The following is a 20,639-nucleotide window of genomic DNA, read 5'->3' as shown; positions in this document are numbered from 1 at the left end:
CCGTTGGAGCTGGCGTTTTCTGTCGGTGCCGCCGTCGGTGGTGGCGCCTCATGCCGGTACCGCAGTGGGGGCTCAACCCCAATTCGTTTACTCCCCCAAAACAATCCTATTTTAAAAACTACTTTCTAAAACAACACAAAAAAAAAAAAAAAAATACCCCACTATTTATATATTATATTATGGATATAGACAACCAATTTTAGACTACTCCAATAATAGAAAAACTATTCCAATAGTAGCACACCCCAAAACTACATGTACGGGTGCGGGGTGCAAATAGCCTTCCTTTAAACATAAAAGAACTCCACTAGGGTTCGACTTCACTAATTCATCTTCATCCAACTCCACTTTAACTCAAACCCAAAAAAGAGCGGGAGATATTCTCACACACTTCCAAATGCCGAGCGGCGGCGTTCGAGAGCTTACCGTTCTCACCGAGTTCAAGCCTTTCGGTTTGACCGTCGAAGCCCTTGACGGCAGCAATTACTCCGACGAGGATTTCAATTATATACTCTTCGATTCCCAACTCCCCCAACACAGAGATGATGCCGACCACGAGATTGACGATGCTTCCGCATTGTGCATCGAAGGGAGTGATCACGAACTTTTCATCAGAAGAAATAGGTTAAGCCCCCAATTTCTGAATGGCTGATTATAATGTTTTATTTTTTTTCCGGATTTCGAATAATTGATTTTTTTGTTCTTGGCTGACAAGATTTTTGTAATGTTATGAGGGTTGATTAGATGCCATGTTAAATTCTGCCTCATTTGAGTAGCGATCAACTGTTTACTATAGGAAATTGGCAATTTTTTACGAGTGTGTCAAATATGAATCTTTTCGATCCCTTTGCTCTGAATTTATAGAATATAAATTAATATGAAAATAATCTTCTTGATGTGTAATGAAGTAGAATGGAGGCCATTCCGCAGTTAGAGAAGGAAATTATCTTTCAGTTCGAAGATTGCTACTTTATGAGTAAAATTTTGAACTTCCATTGTTTGAGTATAAATAAGAATAATTACGTACTCAATAGATTATGATACAGCGTTCTGCTTTTTTGGAATGCAAGTGGCAAGAAATTTGCTATGAATCCCGCAGCAATTTATAGGGCTTGGTGTGTAAAAAGTATGTGAAGCTTATTTTATATTTCTACCTTTGGTGGAACTCTGTAGAACTTAAGTTTTAAGAAGTGAAGAATTTAACCATGGACAATTTGAAATTGCAACAGGATCATATGGAGTACGGGCCCTAGAGTTTATAAGAGGTTTACATTGCCCTCCAAAGTCATCAAGGTGATCGGCAACATTATAATTTATAATCCTTGCTTTCTTCTGCATGGAAAACTAGTCTAGTTTGCCCTTTGCTGCTTTGCATTTCTTTTCCTTTCTGTCTCAGTGAATGGTTATCTGTTCTGTTGATCACTACTGAGTTCTTGTATATGTATCCTTCTTATGTCATTATTTGCATTGACAGGTAAGACATCCATAATCACAACCTAGTTATTGTTTTTTTCTTTTTGAGTTTGTTCTCAGTCTTTTGCTACTGTATTCTCCCAAGAAAACAATCTAAAACACAGTTGTATGATTTTTGAGCATTTAGATTTTTGAGCATTTAGATGTGCCTCCTAATTTTTTATTCCTACTTCTCTTTGGATATACCTTTATTCTAGGGGGTACCAGAGTGGTCTATTCTAAAATATTTAAGAGCATCAAATTTTCCTTTGGATTTGCTGCATTATGTCCAGCTTCTTTTATCTTAAATTCCCTTTTTAATGCTGTCTGGATGTGTTCAGTTTTTCACATATTCTATTTGCAGTTGCCTATTTTTGCTTTGATTGGCTTATTCATTGACTTCGTAGGTTACTGCACTATTACATATTTACATGTAGTTTAGAGTGTGATAATATGTTCAAAAGTAGACACATGGGAACGTTATTCTTGTCAACTGCACGACTATGTATTTCCTTATGTTTATAACCCCAAGGATTATGTGGTTTGTCGATAAAAGTGGAAAAATTGTTGGGGTTTGTATGTTTGGTGGCACTAGCAATTACTACCCTTTTCTACGTGAACTATAGTCTGTGATAGCTTAACTTGGTCCAATTTCTTGGAAAATGCAAGGTAAGTGAAAGTTACTCCAATTTGTTGGTCCAATAGTCAGTTAAATATTTTCAGTATTTGAATAATGCTAACAAGAATTGAATAATAATCACATAAAAGCTATTGTTCTATTGGGGATTCATGGATCTTCATGTATGGGAACCCATTTCTCTGACCAGTGTTTAGAGTAACTGAGAAGAAGAAAGCTAATATGTTTCTGTCTATACCCATGTATGAACTTAGTTTCTATTACTGTCTCCACTTTATTGGGTTTGACGGTCTGGTGCATGCTCCAAATTTGTAGGTATGCTGGTGCAGGATGGGTGATATGTCTGAAGCTTTAATATGTGTTCTCCAACTTGATAGGTTAACTATCTACGGTATAGCAGGTGAGCGAGTCATTTATTTTTCCCAGGTTTTCAGAAAGTATTGTGCTCCTTAATATTCCACTTTTAAATTGTTAATCTCTTAGTTACAATTTAACCACCATGAGTTTTTATTGGATATAGTCTCATTGTGATTATGCTAAATCTCAGTGGACAATTGTTTGAAACTGTAAACTAGGGGAGTCAAGCAGTTAGTTGTTGATATTACCCATTGTTGTTTCTATTTTCTTGTTTAGTTGCTAGTTCTTAGGCTGCATTTGTACCTTGATGCTTACTTTGTCTTTGACAAGGGAAATTTGAGGATGTTGTTCTACAGGTGAAATGGTTTCAATCCCGCTTCCTCATCCCGTGACATCAATCTGGCCTCTTCCCTTTGGTTTACTTCTCCAGCGGGCACCTGAAGGGAGCTTACTAACAAATATTTCATTATCATCTTCAAACCCATATTTAAGTGCACGTGATGTTTTCCGCCAAAAAAGGGATATTGGATACAGTCCTCAACATAGTTATACTCCGCCCCACATGTATGATATGAGTACAAGAAATGAGAGAACATCAGTATCCTCCCACCTGATATTGAAGGATCCTTTAGAAGATCCTCAGGTATTGATCTAACTTACTTTTGTTGTTCGAACAAATTTGCATTTACGTTGTATGTTAATTCCATTATGTCATGTTTCAAAGACTAGTCTATATTTAAAAAGTAAAGTTTCAGTCTCTGTTTATTTTGGAAATTATAGTTTTATGTGGTTTCTTAGGTAACTTATATTGAGGAAAGAGGGAAGTTGAATCTGATGTGGGAATTTGATGAAAGAACAATTTGGACTAGCGATTGCATGCCTCTGATGGCATCATATAACAAAGGTAGGTAGATCCAATTTTCTGTTATTTAGTTCTACTTCCCCCCTTTCTGATAGAGTCATTAAAAGGAGATATACATATGCTTTTTAGGGAAGATGCAGCACTCCCTGTGGGTCGTAGAAGTCAATAACTCCAGCCTCCACGGGGTGAATCCAAAATCATCTGATATGATTGCTCCTGGGATGTTAGCAAAGCATTTTTTCCGACGGATATGGCAGGGGAAGGTTTCACAGACTGCTGCCAGTAAGGTCCGCAACTTATTATTTTCTCTTGCTACGTTCTGGAAGAAGGCCCTACCAAGAGCACTTACTATTTCTACGTGTAGCTGTATTATTGTCTCTGTAATAATTTATATTTTGAAATTCCCAACTGATCATAAGAATACCATGTCTAGGGAGCTTATATTAGTTCTGATATCCTCAATTTGTCTGCTTTGGATGCGGTTGATGTATTGATGAGTTACTTTTAGGTTCATGAGTTAGTGCTGCATATAAAAGGTAAACACGTCAAATAGACCTGGATTATAAATTACGCATGATTCCTGAGTAACAGTAATTTTCTTTTAACTAAAGATTTAAACCCTTTTAAAAAGTGAATATAGGGGAAAGGGTTTTTTTGACCCCACTTCTCTAAGCAAGTCCAGGTATTAACTCTCCTCGTGAGAGTACATAGATCATTCGACTCGATATAAGCTGATATGAGTTTTGTCGTTTTCTATTCATCTTCCGAAATAGGTGTTTATTGTATGCCAAATTAAGACAGTGAAACGGAAGTCTTACGACACTTTAGGCATTTTATCACTGGAAGATTTTTTGCTGGATATTGGGGTTAGATTGTAAGGTTTTCCTTTAGAAATCATTGTTTGTGGCCGGATAGGATCTTCTTGGAATGTTTGAAGTTTGAACTTTTTTCTGATAACGAATGGGCAGTTTTTTAAAATCGTCCCTTGAATGTTGTTTACCTAATTGTAGTATTTATCTTTTATCTTGAATGACTTTATATTTTTTTTGTACAACATCATATTTGTAGGTCAAGCACCTGATGTTACTGTTTGATTCACGTTTCCTCCACATGTTGACTTTTTTTTGACTTCAAATGATTATATTAGGTTTTTCTGGCAACTGACGACGACGTCACACCTATTATATGCTTTCTTGTCCAAGAACAAAAGAAATTGTTATCTTTAAGGCTTCAGAATTTGGAAATAAACAACGAGACAGTGTATGATATTAAGCCTGAGATGAGTTGGACCATACCAGCAATTGCTGCCGCTGCTGTTACTGTCACTCGGCCCAAGTATAGTTTCTTATTTTCTCTGTTAATTTTTGTCTTTCCCAATTCGTACAATGACTTGAGCATACCTTATGCAGAAAAAAGGTGGGACAACTACCCCTTAGGGATATCATTGCTTTGACTCCAGAAAACACACTGCTTCTCTATGTAAGTTGTAGGATCCTTATTCTATCTCAAGGAATTGTTTTCATCTCACCAGATAAGTGATCTTGTTACATGATAGCTTGTCTATTATCTGGCACTTGCAAGGTGTTAAGGAGTTGGTCTTTTTCTTTTTTTATTGCCTAATATCAATTTATGCTGCATCAAATCACTAGTATTTTCCAAATTCCATGCCTTACCCTTTTGTACATTAATTTTCAACTGAAATTCTGTTTCTGTGCGTATTGAGTTTGTTAACAACGTCTCCCTTTATAACTGCAGGCGGGGAAGTTATGCTTGTGCAAATACGTTATGCCTTCTCCTCTGGATAAAGAAAAGCTTTTGAGCACAATGAAACCCTCAGAAACAAATAACATAATACATGCTCTAGAAGTTGTAGATTTAGCTGATGCTGTGGAAGGGCGAGTAAACTTAGTTCTGAACAATGGAAAGGTTTGGACAGACATAAAATTTTTTGTTTGGAATATATCAAAGGCTATATTTTTACTAAAAGTAATGGGACGAGATATAAAATTGATACCTGTTACCACTGGTTTTTCAGGAGTTTGTTGTTGTCATTATATAGAGAAAATGTGCAAGAAAATATTTTGTACTTCTATAGTGTGACTAGTTTTCATAAAGAAAAAAAGAATTCTGAGGCGAAGAAAGTTGTTCAATTACTTGCTGTATTCTTTTATGACAGACAAAATGGCTGCTGTTCCTTTGGGAATCAATATTATGTTTCTGTTTTTTGTTTGAGCTGGAATGTAGCAACCAGGTTTATTTGGACATCTGGACATAAATAACACAGAAAAGAAAATACACTAAAACAAACAGAGTCTTTTCTGATCTATCTACGATACTTATTTGATAGACAATTGATTTTTGTTATGGTCCATTCTATTTGCTTTTAATACCAACCTCTGATAATAGTGATACTAATTGTTCTAATATAATTTTTTTCTTCCTGCTTTAGAGTTACAGATGTACATTTCGAAGGAGTCCTTCATCATCTCTAACTAATGATTGTATCACAGCAATGGCAGAAGGGATGAGTTCTAGTTTATACAGTCACTTCCTTGGGCTTCTATGGAGTGATAACAATTCTACATACTTAGATAAGGCAGATTCTGCTGCTGACTCAGAATGGGAGTCCTTCCGCAATGTGATTACAAAGTTGTGCGGGAATCGTTCTAATGCAACCTCTGGAATACTCTCAGATACAGTTTCACATTCATCCTGGGAGTTTCTTATCCAGAGCAAATATAATCAGCGATATTTTGAAAGTAATTATGTAGCTGGTGCTTTTCCTGGATCATCATCTGACTTGCAGGGATTGCATTCATCTGCTGCTGTTCTAGCTGAAACCCAGAATACCAAGGAAACTTGCTTCCGGAAATTGCTGATTGACACATTGGATTCGTTGCATGCAGTATATGAAACACTTAAACTTGATAATCTTCGTAGAAGGTGCGTAACTTCTCTGCTACTATCTTTATTATATTGTGTCTTTATCAATCTCCATGGAGCTTTATATTTCCTGTCTATACTGTAGAACAACTACGCATGTAAAGAGCTCATAATTCTATGATGCATAAATTGTAAAATAGAAAGCCTATGTTTGTATTCGTTATTTCATGACTCTGGACTTCATTATGTTCCACTTGATTCTCATGCGGAATGGTTAGTCCCATTTACATTTATTTCATGACTCCGGACTTCATTATTTTCCACTTGATTCTTATGCAGAATGGTTAGTCCCATTTATACATTTGTTGACGTAGATTATTTCTCTTTCTGTAGGGATCTGGGGCTTCTGGTAGTTCTCTTATGTGATATTGCTTACTTCTTGCATGAAGTGAGCTACTTGGATCACTATAAACGTGATTTTCCTAGACTACTGAAAGACTTTGGGATGTCTCAGTACCTCTCTACCCCAAGAAGTCCTCCAAGTTTATTCAGATGGCTTGAAAACTGCTTGCAGCATGGATGTGGTTCTGCCAATATTTGTGATCTCCCGCTTCTGATATGTAAAGATGGAACTTCGATTGTGAACTGGGGAAGGAAGATAGTTTCTTTTTACAGTCTCTTGTGCGGAGCAGACCAATCAGGAGCGATGCTGTCGTCTGGCGTTACCTGTAATATTGCCCCTGGATTATATCATACTCGAGAAGAGCTGGTAGTTTTGGGAATGGTTGGTGAAAAATTTGGCTTGCAACATTTAGACTTGCTGCCTGCAGGTGTCTCTCTTCCATTGAGGCATGTAAGTTGATACCACACAATGATGTTAAATCCAATTTATTCCATGCTTTGTAGAAATCATTTTTAGCTAATGTTATTTCATGCGGTCATGTCTCAGTACTATTAATAGTCAGTATACTTTTGCCTATTGAATGCCTACCTCATCTTATTTTAAGATCTGACACTCGATTTTTTTTTTCTTTTTTCAATATTGTGCGATAGTGAGGTTTAGAGCTAGATTCTCCCACTTGGCCGTAGTTGAGTAACTTGATCATCACATCTAGAAACTTGACTTTCAGAGAAAAAAAATGATAAGTATATGATGTAGGTAATTATGATAGCCTCCATAATTGTAACAAAACTGTACATAGATAATAAATAAATAAAATCAAATTCAAAAAAAAAGGAAAAAGTAATAGCAACTATGATGACTTTCTACAGAACTCTGACTAATGACTAATAGTCTAATACGCACATTATATTGCTTCATATGCCTTTTTCTTTTCCTTCGTCTCCAGAATGATTAATGAAGTTTCTTCAGGTCCTTAGCTTTCATCAGTTAGCTTAAGTGTCTTGTGACTTGCAATAATATAAATTATTCAATACTTTTTATGCATCGTTCAGGCAATAGACAAGTGCCGTGAGTGTCCACCCACAAATTGGCCTGCTGCTGCATATGTGCTACTTGGTCGTGAAGATTTAGCATTGTTGCATTTAAGTGATCCTACAAAATACGTGGAACTTGATTTTACGAAATCAAGTTTGATTTCGGTGTCTACGCCTTACATGTTACCTCTACACCCAGTGACCATACCTTCTTCAGTCTCTGATACACTTGAAACTGATAGTACCAAGCTAGAGGACGTAGATAGTTTGGAGGGATCTGCTTCAGATGGAATGGAGCATATTTTCAATTCCAGCACACAGTTACGCTATGGTCGTGACCTGCGGCTTAATGAGGTGCGCTTCAAGCAAAGAAATTGCCTAAATCAGGGTCTACTCAACTTGTTTTTTCTTTATATTTTTATGTTTTTATTACTTGTGAATAACAATAAAGTGACTTCGTATTTTATGATGCTTTTAACTGCTGTTGGTAAGTTGATGCTTATGTAATCTTTCTATACGTACGTCTGTGTTTGTGGGATGGAAGTTTATGCTACTTAAATAAGTTATGTTTCTCTCTCTCTCTCTCTCTCTCTCTCTCTCTATATATATATATATATATATATATATATATATATATATATATATATATATATATATATATATATATATATATATATACACATGTATATGTATACGTATTCATGCAAAAATGCTGTTTCTTTCAAGCTTGGCACTTCCTTTTTCATCCAGTAAAACTCTTTCTGAGGATGTGTTTTTCTTTTTCTGGTGATTGCTTTGACATACATTGTGATTGTATTCTGCTATATGGACGAAGCAATTCCAATTTAAGATTTATATATCGATATGATAGATATCATGGATTACAGTAGTTTTGGTTTTCATAGGTGAGACGCCTTTTATGTTCTGCAAGACCTGTATCTATTCAAACACCTGCCAACCCCACAGCTTCTGATCAGGACTTCCAACAGGTATCTGCTGCTTCTGTAACTTAGATTTTTTTTTTTTTGATTGACGACAGACTACCTTTACTCATGCTTGCATATAGTTATACTGGTTTGAGCTCTTGCTGTTGCCATAAAAAAAGATAGTTATTTATATCCCCTGTGTTTATTTGTGACAGGATTTGCTGTTTCCATAAAAAGATAGTTATTCATATCCTCTGTGTTTATTTGTGACGGAATTCAAAATTTAGCAAACAAATCGACGGGCTAGATCCTACTTGCTTTGCGCTTAAAAGGGTAGAATTTGTCTGGGATTTATGAGTGGGATTTTTTCACATTGAATTCATATTACCTTGATCTTGTTACATGAGATTCGTACTTCATTCTTCACCTTCTGTGTCATTTACCAATATTTTCTGGATGAGTCACTGAAGTTCTGCAGTGTCCTACGGCGACTTTTTACCTATGTATTCCTTGGATCCTGGGTTATGCAGCATTTCTGCTTATAATTGTTTCACCTAATATCTCTCATTTTGGAGTTGTGAGTTTCTTCCAATGGAATATAACTTTCCTTAGAATTGCATCACTATCTATTAACCAGCTAAAACATATACTCGACCATAATGTCTTAATGATATAATTGTTAGGGCCATGCTTCATATCAGAGAGTCCTTCGTAAGTATAGATTGAACTCTTTTCACTTCGAGATTCTAGCTCATCAAGTGTGAGTATTAGCAATCGTATGGGAAGGTTTCTGCATCTGAACAACATTTAATGTTAATTGTCAACCTTTTTCTCTTCTCTTTGTTTTGTTATAATTTCGTATGTGTTGGTGCTGGATATTCTTATCTATTCACATGTTTGCATACCGTACAGCCATCGTGCATTGTCATATAACATGGAATATGATTTGTCTGTTTGTACCAACATCTGAGTTATGTCGTATATTATTGGCTGAAGATATTGCATGCCATGTTTTACCAAATGATCATTTAATTCAATCATGATATCATAGGGTGTTGGACTGCGAGCCTTAATGTATCTCTTGTGTCCTGTTTAATCACATGAACTCTGATAGTTGTTACTGATATTTTAAACTCGTTTCTTACTTTTTGTTTCATGCCACAACAAAATTTCACTTAAAATCATATTGCTGTTGAAACTAGTTTTTGGTTTTAATCCCTTCATGAATTAGATTGAGTTTATAATCAGAGATGTTTTGCGATCTTCTGGTTTGAATTTTGCAGACTCAGCTCTGGCATCTTGCACAAAGAACGACTGCCCTTCCATTTGGCCGTGGTGCATTTACACTGGGTACTATATGTACTCTTCTAACAGAGGTGCTTATTGTTTTAGTATGTAGTACTTATCTCAACTGGTCAATGCTGTTGATAGTGTCTATAACTCGAAGTTTCCTTATTTATTCCACCTGTATTATCTTTTGTTACTCAAATAGGCTGACATGCTTAATTCTATCATCTGAACAATTTCTTCCAGGCACTTGCTGTTCCAAAGCTTGTCTTGGCTGGTCGGTTGCCTGCACAACAGAATGCAATGGTATATCTTGTTGACACGATAGATTACTTTTATGTTTATTGATATGCTTGATAATTAAACAATAATATGAATGATGGCTCAGGTTAATTTAGACCCAAATATTAGAAATATTCAAGAACTCAAGTCCTGGCCAGAATTTCACAATGCTGTAGCTGCTGGCTTGAGACTGTCTCCTCTCCAGGTCTATTTTATATTATACGAACTTACACGAGAGTTATTGCCTTCATCTAATTTTTCTAACGCATCTTGTGTACTTCTGCATGCAGGGAAAAATGTCAAGAACATGGATACTTTATAACAAACCAGATGAACCTAATGTTACTCATGCGGGACTTCTTCTTGCTCTGGGCTTGCATGGGCATCTTCGTGTCCTAACTATTACCGATATATTCCAGTATTATTCTCTGGTTAAGTATTTCGATCTTTAGGCACCCGAATTACTTCATGTTTGTTGATTTTCTCCTGTTTTTCTTATTATACATGTATATATATCTTTCTTAATCACGAAGACTGGAAATTACGGTTTTGAAAAGTGTATCAAACCTGATATACACAATTAATTAGGATTACTCTTCTCTTCTGTGAGTCAATTTCATACTTCTATATTGGTAACAAAACTTTTAACTTTTCGTATATTCTGAATGTTAATGTTTCCTTTCTAGGAACATGAAAGTACTACTGTAGGATTAATGATTGGCCTTGCTGCTTCTTATAGAGGAACCATGCAGCCGTCAATATCAAAGGTAAAATGCAGAAAAGTGGTCTCTTTTCCTCTCACTACTCTCAAATGTCTCCAGACTCTATCTTCTTTTATGCTCCATGTTTAACAACTCTTCTATCTTTTGGAAAAGATTTCTATAATTTATGAAACTAGTAATTTCTTATGCTGATTGATTATTGGTAGTATATGTATATAATATTTCTATTTTGAGCAGTCTCTGTACGTACACTTGCCTGCCCGGCATCCATCTTCATTTCCAGAATTAGAACTGCCAACACTTATACAGGTAAATCTTTAAGGATTATGGGAGTGATTTGATCTGCATCTGTAATCATTTGATTTTCCTTTTTCCGTCCATTGTTCTGTGCCTTTCTTAGTATTCGGTTATGTGATTGTTTTACAGCATAAAACTTCATTTGTGCTTTTTATTTTTATTTTTAATTTCTCTTCTTGGATATTCTCTTGTTGAGCCTTCATCTTATCAGATATTTTTCTAGTATTATGTGTATTATTTTGCTCTATTTTTAATCTTTACTTATAGGTTTCACAGTCAGGATAGCATTTTCTGTGGCACTAGTCATGTCGCAGAAATTGAATTTTATTTATTACCTGATTGTGGAATTTCTAGTTGGATGTTTCCAATGTTTTCTGTTGAAGGAAGTCTTACCAAATTTGCATTTTTCCAGTCAGCAGCACTTATTTCTGTGGGGCTACTTTACGAAGGATCTGCACACCCGCAAACGATGCAAATTCTTCTGGTAATTTGATGATTTAACATGATCCTACAGGTCTCATGTCGATTAATTAATTTGTTTTACATGGATCATATAGGCCTTCATGTGTTAACATGCTTCTTTGTGATTGAAGAAAATGAGTTCTAATCACTTTCTTTGCAAATTTGAGTGATGGGTGAGTTGTGAAAGTAATAGTGGAGCAGGTTACTGCATTATAATTGTGGAATCGTCAGGATTATTTTCAAAATATTCTCATTTATCCTTGTTTGTTTCGCATGCATTTCAATTGTTCTTTTGCCGTATAAAGTCGCTGTTTTGGGGTCTCTGTACTTTCAGCCTGTTCCTATTATCATTTGGTCATGTGAGGTACATTCTTATGTGAGATACTAATCTTGGAAAGCTGAACTGAGTGGACATTCTTATGTTGGCTTGTTAGAGTTTGATATTTCGGAGCATACTGGAAGTGGTATTCCACAATCATTTAGAAATTTAAAACTCTTTTCATTATCTGAATTTTTATCTGAGAGAGGCAAGTTACTAACATTACTGTTATTTATACGCACATCATCTTGCTTATTTTCTTTAATACAGTAGTTAAGAATAATTGCTCTAGATTATATGAGATGCAAGTGTTGATTTTATAATAATATATAGTTTCTTTTTCTAGAGTGAAATAGGTTGCAGAAGTGGAGGAGATAATGTACTTGAAAGGGAGGGCTATGCAGTTTCAGCTGGTTTTTCACTAGGACTGGTTGCGTTGGGTATGGTTTTCAAATTGTCCCAGTGAACTACTTTTAATTATTAGCTAACCGCCCAGACCGTCTTTGTTAATGCAGGTCGTGGGCAAGATGCCATTGGATATATAGATACCTTGGTGGATCGGTTGTTCCAATATATTGTTGGCAAAGAACTTCATAGTGTATGTCCCATATCTGAATCAAATACTGCTACATACTGTGATGGTTAATTTACCCTGAACTGATGTATTGAGACTATCACTTACTTTATAAGTCACTTACAGGATAGGCTCCACTTATTTTCATCATCAGCTGATGAGCATAATCGAAGTACGGGACAGGTTGTGTAATTTTCCTTCTTGTCAAAAAATATATTGTGTTATGGCATTACTAATAAAGTTTGAAATCTCTTTTCTAAATTACTGATTATTTGGTTTCTATTTTCCCAAATTTTCTGAACTATCGCAATTTTTTCCTTACTAGATTATTGATGGGAACCTGGTCAATATTGATGTTACTGCACCTGGGGCTATAATTGCTTTAGCTCTGATGTATTTGAAGGTAACCCGTAATATATAATTTCTTGTTAATTTTCCATGTCACCAATTAGTGACATAATACTGTAACTTCAAATTTTATTTCCTGATTTTTGCTCCTGAGATATTTTGGTGTAACCTGTGACTGAAACAGACAGAATCTGAGCTGATAGTATCTAGACTACCAATTCCACAAACTCAGTTTGAGTTGCAGTATGTTAGGCCTGATTTTGTATTACTTCATGTCATTGCACGGAATTTGATTATGTGGAGCAGGTATAATTTTCAGTTGGTTTTGAAATGCTGATGTTTAGGAATTACTATGGAATTCTCTAAGTAGTGTGAGTTTATATTGCATAGAATTCGCCCATCAGAAGACTGGATTCAGTCTCAGGTTCCTGAAGTTGTCAAAAATGGAGTGAAGGGTCTTGGTAATGAAATGGAGGATATATATGAGGTCGATGTTGAAGCATTAGTACAGGCATATGTCAATGTCGTGGTTGGAGCATGTATCTCTCTTGGTAAGCCATTATTATTGTTGAATATCATAGACCTGCTATGATTTGTGTTTGTTTTTTTGTTCCCCTAAATTTCAGATCTAACATTTTTCAAACCTTCACAAATTTAGCAGACGTGGATTTTATTTTTGCTGATTTGGATTTGAGTGACTCCACCCTATCTTCTTAGCTTGAAAACTTTAGACAGTCAAATAAGACATCTTTCTGAGGCAAGAGAAAGCTAGAACGTAGGCCCAAAGATTGTTCTGCTGTTCCATGCGATCAAAGTATTTGAGGAAGGGTTCTTTCAATGTCTTTTATAGTTCTTCCGTTTAGTCGAATTGTTCTCCCTGCTGGCTGTAATCCTTTAAGATCGAAGAAGCTTTACATATAACTAAAGAGGAAATGTGAGTCTTGACAACCTCGATGTTCTTTCTAAATGTTTCTGCGACAAAAAAAAAAAATGGTTTGATTAGGGTTCTTTGAACTAAATTCAAAGAACTAAATTCCGACTTTTGAGAACTAAATTCAAAGAACTAAATTCAAAGAACTAACTGTTTCTGCGACAACCTCAATGTTTATTTTGGGCTCCAACTTCTGCGACAAAAAAAAAAAAAAATGGTTTGATTAGGGTTCTTTGAACTAAATTCCGACTTTTCAGTAATTTGTCTGACTGATACTTGATGCATCTTCTTCTCGTACAAATACGAGTTTATGTTTACCTGCCTGGATATTATTTTGCTGCCAGTTAGAGGCCTTCAATAGCTTGGTCTCAATTCTCTCCGAGTATTGAACCAATAGGTCTTGCACAATGGCATTAGCCTGCTGGTTTGAATTCAAGCAGTTTCCCTTGAGGTTGATTTATACAGACCATTGAACAGATTCATTCTGATCTATATTACAGGCTGTAGTTGGTTTTCTAGATGTAGCGGACAGTCTTTTTACTTTAGGCTCACATTTTGAAGATATCATATTATGTGGCATGTCTTTCTGTTATGATTTTGCATGTTCTGTTGGTGAAGCAAAATTTTAGCAATCTTAAATTTCAGAAACTTTTTTGTCATGAATCTCCCACTACTCGACTTGGATCGTGAAAGAAATCATGGCCATGTTGTAGATTGGAAGAATTGAAAATTGCTGCACTGTATTCTTTTTCCCAAAGACGTTGCTTCTATTTGATTTATCAATTTATTGTAAATTCTAAGTGCGGAAACATGCATGCCTGCAGGTCTGAGATTTGCTGGTACAAGAGATGCAAATGCACAGGAGTTGCTTTACAAATATGCTGTTTACTTCTTAAATGAGGTTTGACTTTAAGGATATTTACTGCATCTGCATTATATATTGATCAAATGTAAAAAGTTCACTTCCCCCTGCAGATTAAGCCCGTTGGTGTTTCCAATTGTAATGGTTTGCCGAAAGGACTATCCGTTTATGTTGACCGTGGAACATTGGAGACATGTCTTCATCTGATTGTTCTTTCTCTTTGCGTGGTCAGTAGATTCTTAGTTTTTTTTTTTTCTATCTGATTCACAAGCAAAGCAATATATGACATTTCTTATCGATGCAGGTAATGGCTGGATCTGGTCATCTACAAACATTCAGATTTTTGAAATTTCTTCGCAATCGCAGTTCTGCTGATGGGCATGCTTATTTTGGTACTCAAATGGCAGTAAGTCTGATAACATGGGATTTCTACTTACTTTTTAATGGACATCCAACATTCTTAAACATACTAGATATTTCGTACATATTAGATGCCCTTGAAGGCTTTTAGTTTTGCTTGCTACCTTTCATTAAAGATTCCTGAAAACAAGACTGGAGTTCAAATCAGTTTGGGAAAACTAACTCTCATTAACTTTTGGAGTTCATCAATCAGTTAAGTGGTAGACATTAATAGCAAATGTTTGTGAACTAGGAAATACGATTCTAGTGAGACGGAGTACCTGAGAATACCAACAGTCCAACACACTAATACCTGTCTTAGGCTGTACGTTTTGTAGGGTCTCCAGTAATCCCCTGAGCTTCTTCACTTTTCAAATTCTCATGAGAATCAAAACTGTCCTTAGAGGCAGCAGAATGTGCTTGCCCCTTTCTTTCTGACTCCCCCCATTTTAGTTTTTGATGCTTACCCTGAAGTTTCCAACACCTTTATCTATTGTCTTGGTTTTTGTCGGCTCTGCGAACACTCTAAACGATGCACGTTGTGAGGCAGCCTGTTCTACTGTTTCTAAGAAAAGAGACCATGGTTTTTATAAACCTGGCTGTGATGCCATGCAAGAAATTGGCTTCTTGTATGAATTGATTCTGAAACAATATACCTACTGTATTTATACAAGAGACGACATAATCTAAAAAGGAAAATAAAGACTCTTTCCTGTACAGTAAAGACTAATTACAATAATTAAAAATCTCTAAAAATTAGGAGTGAAAAAGGAATTAGTAAATAAGGTAATTAATTATATTTCTCACAGCATTCATGCCACTTGTGGTTCTTTATTCACTTTCACCTAGATAAACAGAAGCCTAGAAAATAATTTGCAGGCTCTATAGTTGCTTGCTCATGAAAAAAATATGTTAAAGCATTTTATCAGAGATTGTCTATTGGTTTGCCGATGAATTGATAGGTGGGTAATACGAGTTGCATGCTTCATTTGCGGTACTTCATTGTTTGCACCTGCTTCACTTCTTTATTATGTTTGGTTGTAATTGCGCTCTTACAATGGTGGCAATTGTTATTTCCTTTAACCAAGTAAAAACTGAATGCTGCGTTTATAAATATTGACATCTCATGTAGGTGAGCTTAGCAATTGGTTTTCTTTTCCTTGGGGGCGGAACATGGACATTTTCAACCAGCAACAGTTCTATTGCTGCTTTGCTGATAACACTTTATCCACGTTTACCTACTGGACCAAATGACAATAGATGTCATCTTCAGGTGAAAATCACACAGAACTCTGCTTGCTGTTTGTGATATTGCATGCATAACTTCGTTGGTTAACAGTGGTTCTGGTCTGGAAAATCGTTTAAGTTATCATGAATTTAAAAGCCATGATTTAGTTCTTAAGCCACTCTCGTTTCTTTTTATGGTGCATGATGTTGGGTTTATCACTCACAGCTGTATTTTTTGATTGAAGAACATGTGCAGGAAAGGGGAATACGTTTAGATGCCTTTTCCTATTAACCATTTATTCACTATTTTTTATTGTTCTTACGCAGTTACCAACATAAGTAGGAGTCGTCTTAGGAAAACTCTCTTTTCCGACTTGATTCGGCGTTTAGTACTCATTCCATCATTATAACAGGAACTTAGACCTATTTTTAATATTTAGCGGCACATGACAGTAAATCCTATAAAACCTATTGCACTCAAAGACCAGTATGCGAAAAAAGAAAAAATAGAAGATAATATAATTATGATTCCATCTGGTGCTCTCCAAGGGGCTCAGATTTTAATTCGTTCCTGATATAGCTAACTCTTCCTTTGAGGTTACTGTTTATGATATTTTCAGGATTTCATGCACTTCACATATTCACTTAATGGTTTTTTTTTTTCGCCCTTGTTCAGCTAGCTTTCGTTTCAGGGCTGCTTTGTATACAAAGCACTTGGTTAATAGTTGTTGGACTTGTACTACCTGCCCTCCAGGGACAGGATAGTTTATTTTTTGTTCACATATGGAGCTAGATTGAATACCTTAGATTTATATCCAAGTACACGTGCATTAGAAGGCTGCAATTTAAATATAATGCTCTGCCTTTTGGCTCATAACTCTCTTCTGCAAATGAATTCCTATCTTTTTCCAGGAAAATTTTCTTGTTACACTTCCCACATTTTGAACTCCATTTTTGTGTTGCATGATATATGTACAAGATCTTAATAGTTGTTTACCTATTCAACGATGCGAGGTTCATTTGTGTTCTTTTACTTAGTGAATACCATATGTTGCACAATTATGATGTATTGATTTTATATATTATATTATTATTACTTCTGCTCATAAGATCAAAAGGACATAAAACACAGTAAATTGGTTGTAACATTTGTAGGGAGAACTATGACATCTGTACGTACTGCATGATGTATTTGCCAATCTTTTCTTTGCTTTCTCCATTTCAGTCTACTTTTAATTTACAGTATCTGATGTTTCTGTTGTAAATACTAGTAACATTCTCCACGAAGTCTGGGCAATGAGTTTTACTTTTGTTTTAAGTACCACAGTCTGATATGCAGTGTTTATTACAGGCATTCAGGCATTTGTATGTTCTTGCAACTGAAGCCAGATGGATTCAAACAGTTGATGTGGACACTGGTTTACCTGTGTATGTCCCTGTTGAAGTTACGATTAAGGAAACAGATCTCTATAATGAAACAAGTTTCTGTGAGGTCACTCCCTGCAGTCTTCCAGAGCGTGCTATTGTAAGTCTCTAGTCTTCGTCTCTCTTCTTTCACTAAGCTTCTCCCTAGTGAACTTGCCACATGTGCAGTCAAGATTCTCTATTGGAGAAATTTTGACACTTTCTAAGGTATCTGGCTAATGAGTTGACTTATGCATCAATGTCCACTGCCATCAAGTAGTTTATTTTGGTGACTTGTGCTGACATGGCATATTCTTACTTGCCTTCATGGTTGATGGACGAGACTTGAAAAAACCAAACTGTTCTTGTATACTGCAGTTGAAGGCTGTTCGTGTCTGTGGTCCTCGATACTGGCCTCAAGTTATTGAGCTCTGTCCTGAAGGTATGGACCATACTGTTACACATTTTTTTAATCAACGTGTTCAATTTCACTTTGACTACATTTTTCATGGTACTTGTACAGAACAAGCTTGGTGGAAGTCCGGAGACAAAAATCACCCATTTAATTCAGGGGTTCTATATGTCAAAAGAAAAGTTGGGGCATGTTCTTATGTGGACGATCCCATAGGAAGTCAATCTTTGCTGTCTCGAGCAATGCACAAGGTTTGCATTCATTTTCTTGAGTAGTTGCATTTTACATTTCTCAACTTGTCATGATCATTGTGGAGAAATGAATGCCCTTTTGTGCAGATGAGTGCCACGACTCACCCAAAATCATGCAGTCCAAGCACTGAGTGCACAGGTGAAGTCACAGTAGATCAGTTGGTCAGTACTTTCTCGTCAGATCCAAGCTTAATTGCTTTTGCCCAACTCTTTTGTGACTCATCTTCGACTACCAGGCAAGTTTGCTTCTTCACCCTTTCATATAGTCACCAATATCCTAAATAAACATTTCTGCAAATTTCACTCAACCTGTTTATTTTGATTTGTATTTAACTCTATATGAGCTGTTTATTTTTGTATTTAGCAGAAGTCCGTGGGGCAATGGTCAAAAAGCATTAATCCTAAATATTGGTTAAGTAATGCCTCTACTTGATGGTTAACTTATACGTACTAAAATCTTTATGCAGATCTGAGCTCGACTTTCAGGAATTCTGCCTGCAAGTGTTATTTGAGTGTGTGAGCAAGGACAGACCAGCAATGTTACAGGTAATATCATAATTTCATGCATTTGTATCTTCGTTTGCCTGCTTGCATATTCTACCCGGCAAATGTGGATCAAATACAGCTGCTTGCTCCTCAATCTCACAAACTTCTTCTGGTTAGAATAAAATCATTTATTGTTCAATTTGTACAATTTTGATTGTGTAATTGCTGATAACTGGAAATCATCCTCAATCCCAATCCCCATTTCGATTCTGATCCAAGGCCTTAGATCTTTTACACCTGCTGTAAACTATTTGTGTTGGAATATCTTGTCATGTTTGCTGATGTTAGTCGGAGGTATAAATTTTCTGTTGTCCACCTTTGTATCCGAGTTGAACCACCCCCTTTCTCGAGCAAAATCTTTTCCCTTTGATGAAGATTTTGTTAATATCAGTTGTCACTAAACTGCTGTAAGGTTAAACTCTGGAGGAATAACTATTAACCGTCACTACAGAAAAACAAATATATTACTTTTCTTCTGAACTTCCATTTGGTAAACGTATAACAAACATAGAGTTCCTTTCAGCTGTACGGTCATAACTATGTCACATTGATTTGATTTCTGAATGTGACCATCTGAAAATAGGATCTGACCTTAATTATATTTACAATTTATATTGATATTCAATCTTTACTACCCCTGCACAGAAGCTTTCTACTGTTCAGTGTGTCCCATCAAGCCTCACGAAAAATCGATTTGTGCAGGTTTATTTGTCATTATACGCCACAATTGGATGCATGGTGGATTCTTTTGTTAGTGATACTTGCACATCGAGCGACACCCTTTCTCTTTCTAGTTTAAAGGTAAAAGTCATTTATCATCTTACTATTTACAAATATAACTAGTTTTTGTGGACCTTCTTGGTAGTGTGAGGCTCGTGAATTTAGTTTCTGGACAATATTATCTGCCTTGTACCACACTTTTCGTTTTCCTCCTGCCTTGTATTGTATAATATTCTTCTGCCACCTTATTTAACTTTGTACATTCTTTGGGCACAGATTGCTGTAGCTTATAATGAAGCTGTCTCAAATGGAAGATTAACTAATTTGAGAGGGGGAATTGTGCAATCAGCTTTTCTTGGATCACTGAAGAAGCGAATCGAAGACATATTGAACAGTTGTCCAGACATGAATTCCCAGTTGTGTGCTTATATTACTTCAGGGGAATGGCCAACGAATAATAATAATAATAATAATAATGCAAACAAGTCTAGAACATTCCTTTCATGGTACCTCCAATGGTATAGTGTTGCATCACCGTTAGATATTAAAACAGTGGCAAACAAGATTCGACGTGATAACATATGCCCATCTGTTGCTTTATTGCGCCTCGTATTTCCCAGCACTCATATTTCTGCAATTGGTGCTTTAAATAGATACTATTCATCGTTTAAAGTTGAAGATTGAAACGATCCACCCCGTTATGCTAGCTAGCTACTTAATTTCAGAAGTCTAGTACTGGTATTTATACTCAGCATCGATGTTAAACGGGTGGGCTGCTGCTATTTAATTATCCTTATAGAGATCACTTATCTGTAAATTAATGATAGAGCACAATTATTCTTCTTCAATTGTAATGTTTTTATTGTTGTAAAATGTGTTTTGTATCAGTGTGGAGCTCAGCTTCTACTGGTGTTTGTATCACATTTATTGTCTGTAATATAGAAGACCCCATAAGCACTAATATAGACAGACACATGTTATGTGGTGCATTTTCCTTGCTTATCAAATCAAGATTCAATGTTTTAGCCAAAGCCAATCAATT

General features: G+C 35.9%; 1 protein-coding gene across 1 annotated transcript; it reads left to right on the top strand.

Annotated features, from left to right (window-relative positions):
- The first annotated feature begins 239 nt into the window (after positions 1-239).
- On the top strand, positions 240-20,558 carry EMB2771 (E3 ubiquitin ligase). Its single transcript, XM_012994632.2, has 37 exons — positions 240-624; positions 1,230-1,293; positions 2,405-2,489; positions 2,803-3,089; positions 3,245-3,350; positions 3,438-3,595; positions 4,456-4,643; positions 4,718-4,787; positions 5,064-5,234; positions 5,758-6,251; positions 6,585-7,044; positions 7,647-7,982; positions 8,534-8,617; positions 9,838-9,930; positions 10,088-10,147; positions 10,230-10,328; positions 10,414-10,554; positions 10,810-10,890; positions 11,083-11,154; positions 11,555-11,626; positions 12,270-12,363; positions 12,439-12,521; positions 12,624-12,680; positions 12,823-12,900; positions 13,030-13,151; positions 13,236-13,396; positions 14,601-14,677; positions 14,752-14,865; positions 14,943-15,044; positions 16,170-16,310; positions 17,616-17,789; positions 18,047-18,110; positions 18,192-18,331; positions 18,419-18,567; positions 18,799-18,877; positions 19,580-19,678; positions 19,874-20,558. Exons 1-37 carry the CDS (start codon positions 398-400, stop codon positions 20,279-20,281), a joined length of 5,490 nt encoding a protein of 1,829 aa, XP_012850086.2. The 5' UTR covers positions 240-397; the 3' UTR covers positions 20,282-20,558.
- Positions 20,559-20,639: the final 81 nt, after the last annotated feature.

Source organism: Erythranthe guttata, chromosome 6 (genome assembly GCF_056151865.1).
Source record: "Erythranthe guttata isolate IM_541 chromosome 6, IM_541, whole genome shotgun sequence".
NCBI lineage: Eukaryota > Viridiplantae > Streptophyta > Magnoliopsida > Lamiales > Phrymaceae > Erythranthe > Erythranthe guttata.
This window is presented reverse-complemented; position numbering and strand designations above follow the sequence as displayed.

Coding starts and splice junctions, on each gene's coding strand:
- EMB2771 (XM_012994632.2), top strand. CDS start 398: ATGCCGAGCGGCGGCGTTCGAGAGCTTACCGTTCTCACCGAGTTCAAG. Junction 625..1,229: donor CTTTTCATCAGAAGAAATAG/GTTAAGCCCCCA, acceptor AAATTGCAACAG/GATCATATGGAGTACGGGCC. Junction 14,866..14,942: donor TTGTTCTTTCTCTTTGCGTG/GTCAGTAGATTC, acceptor TTATCGATGCAG/GTAATGGCTGGATCTGGTCA.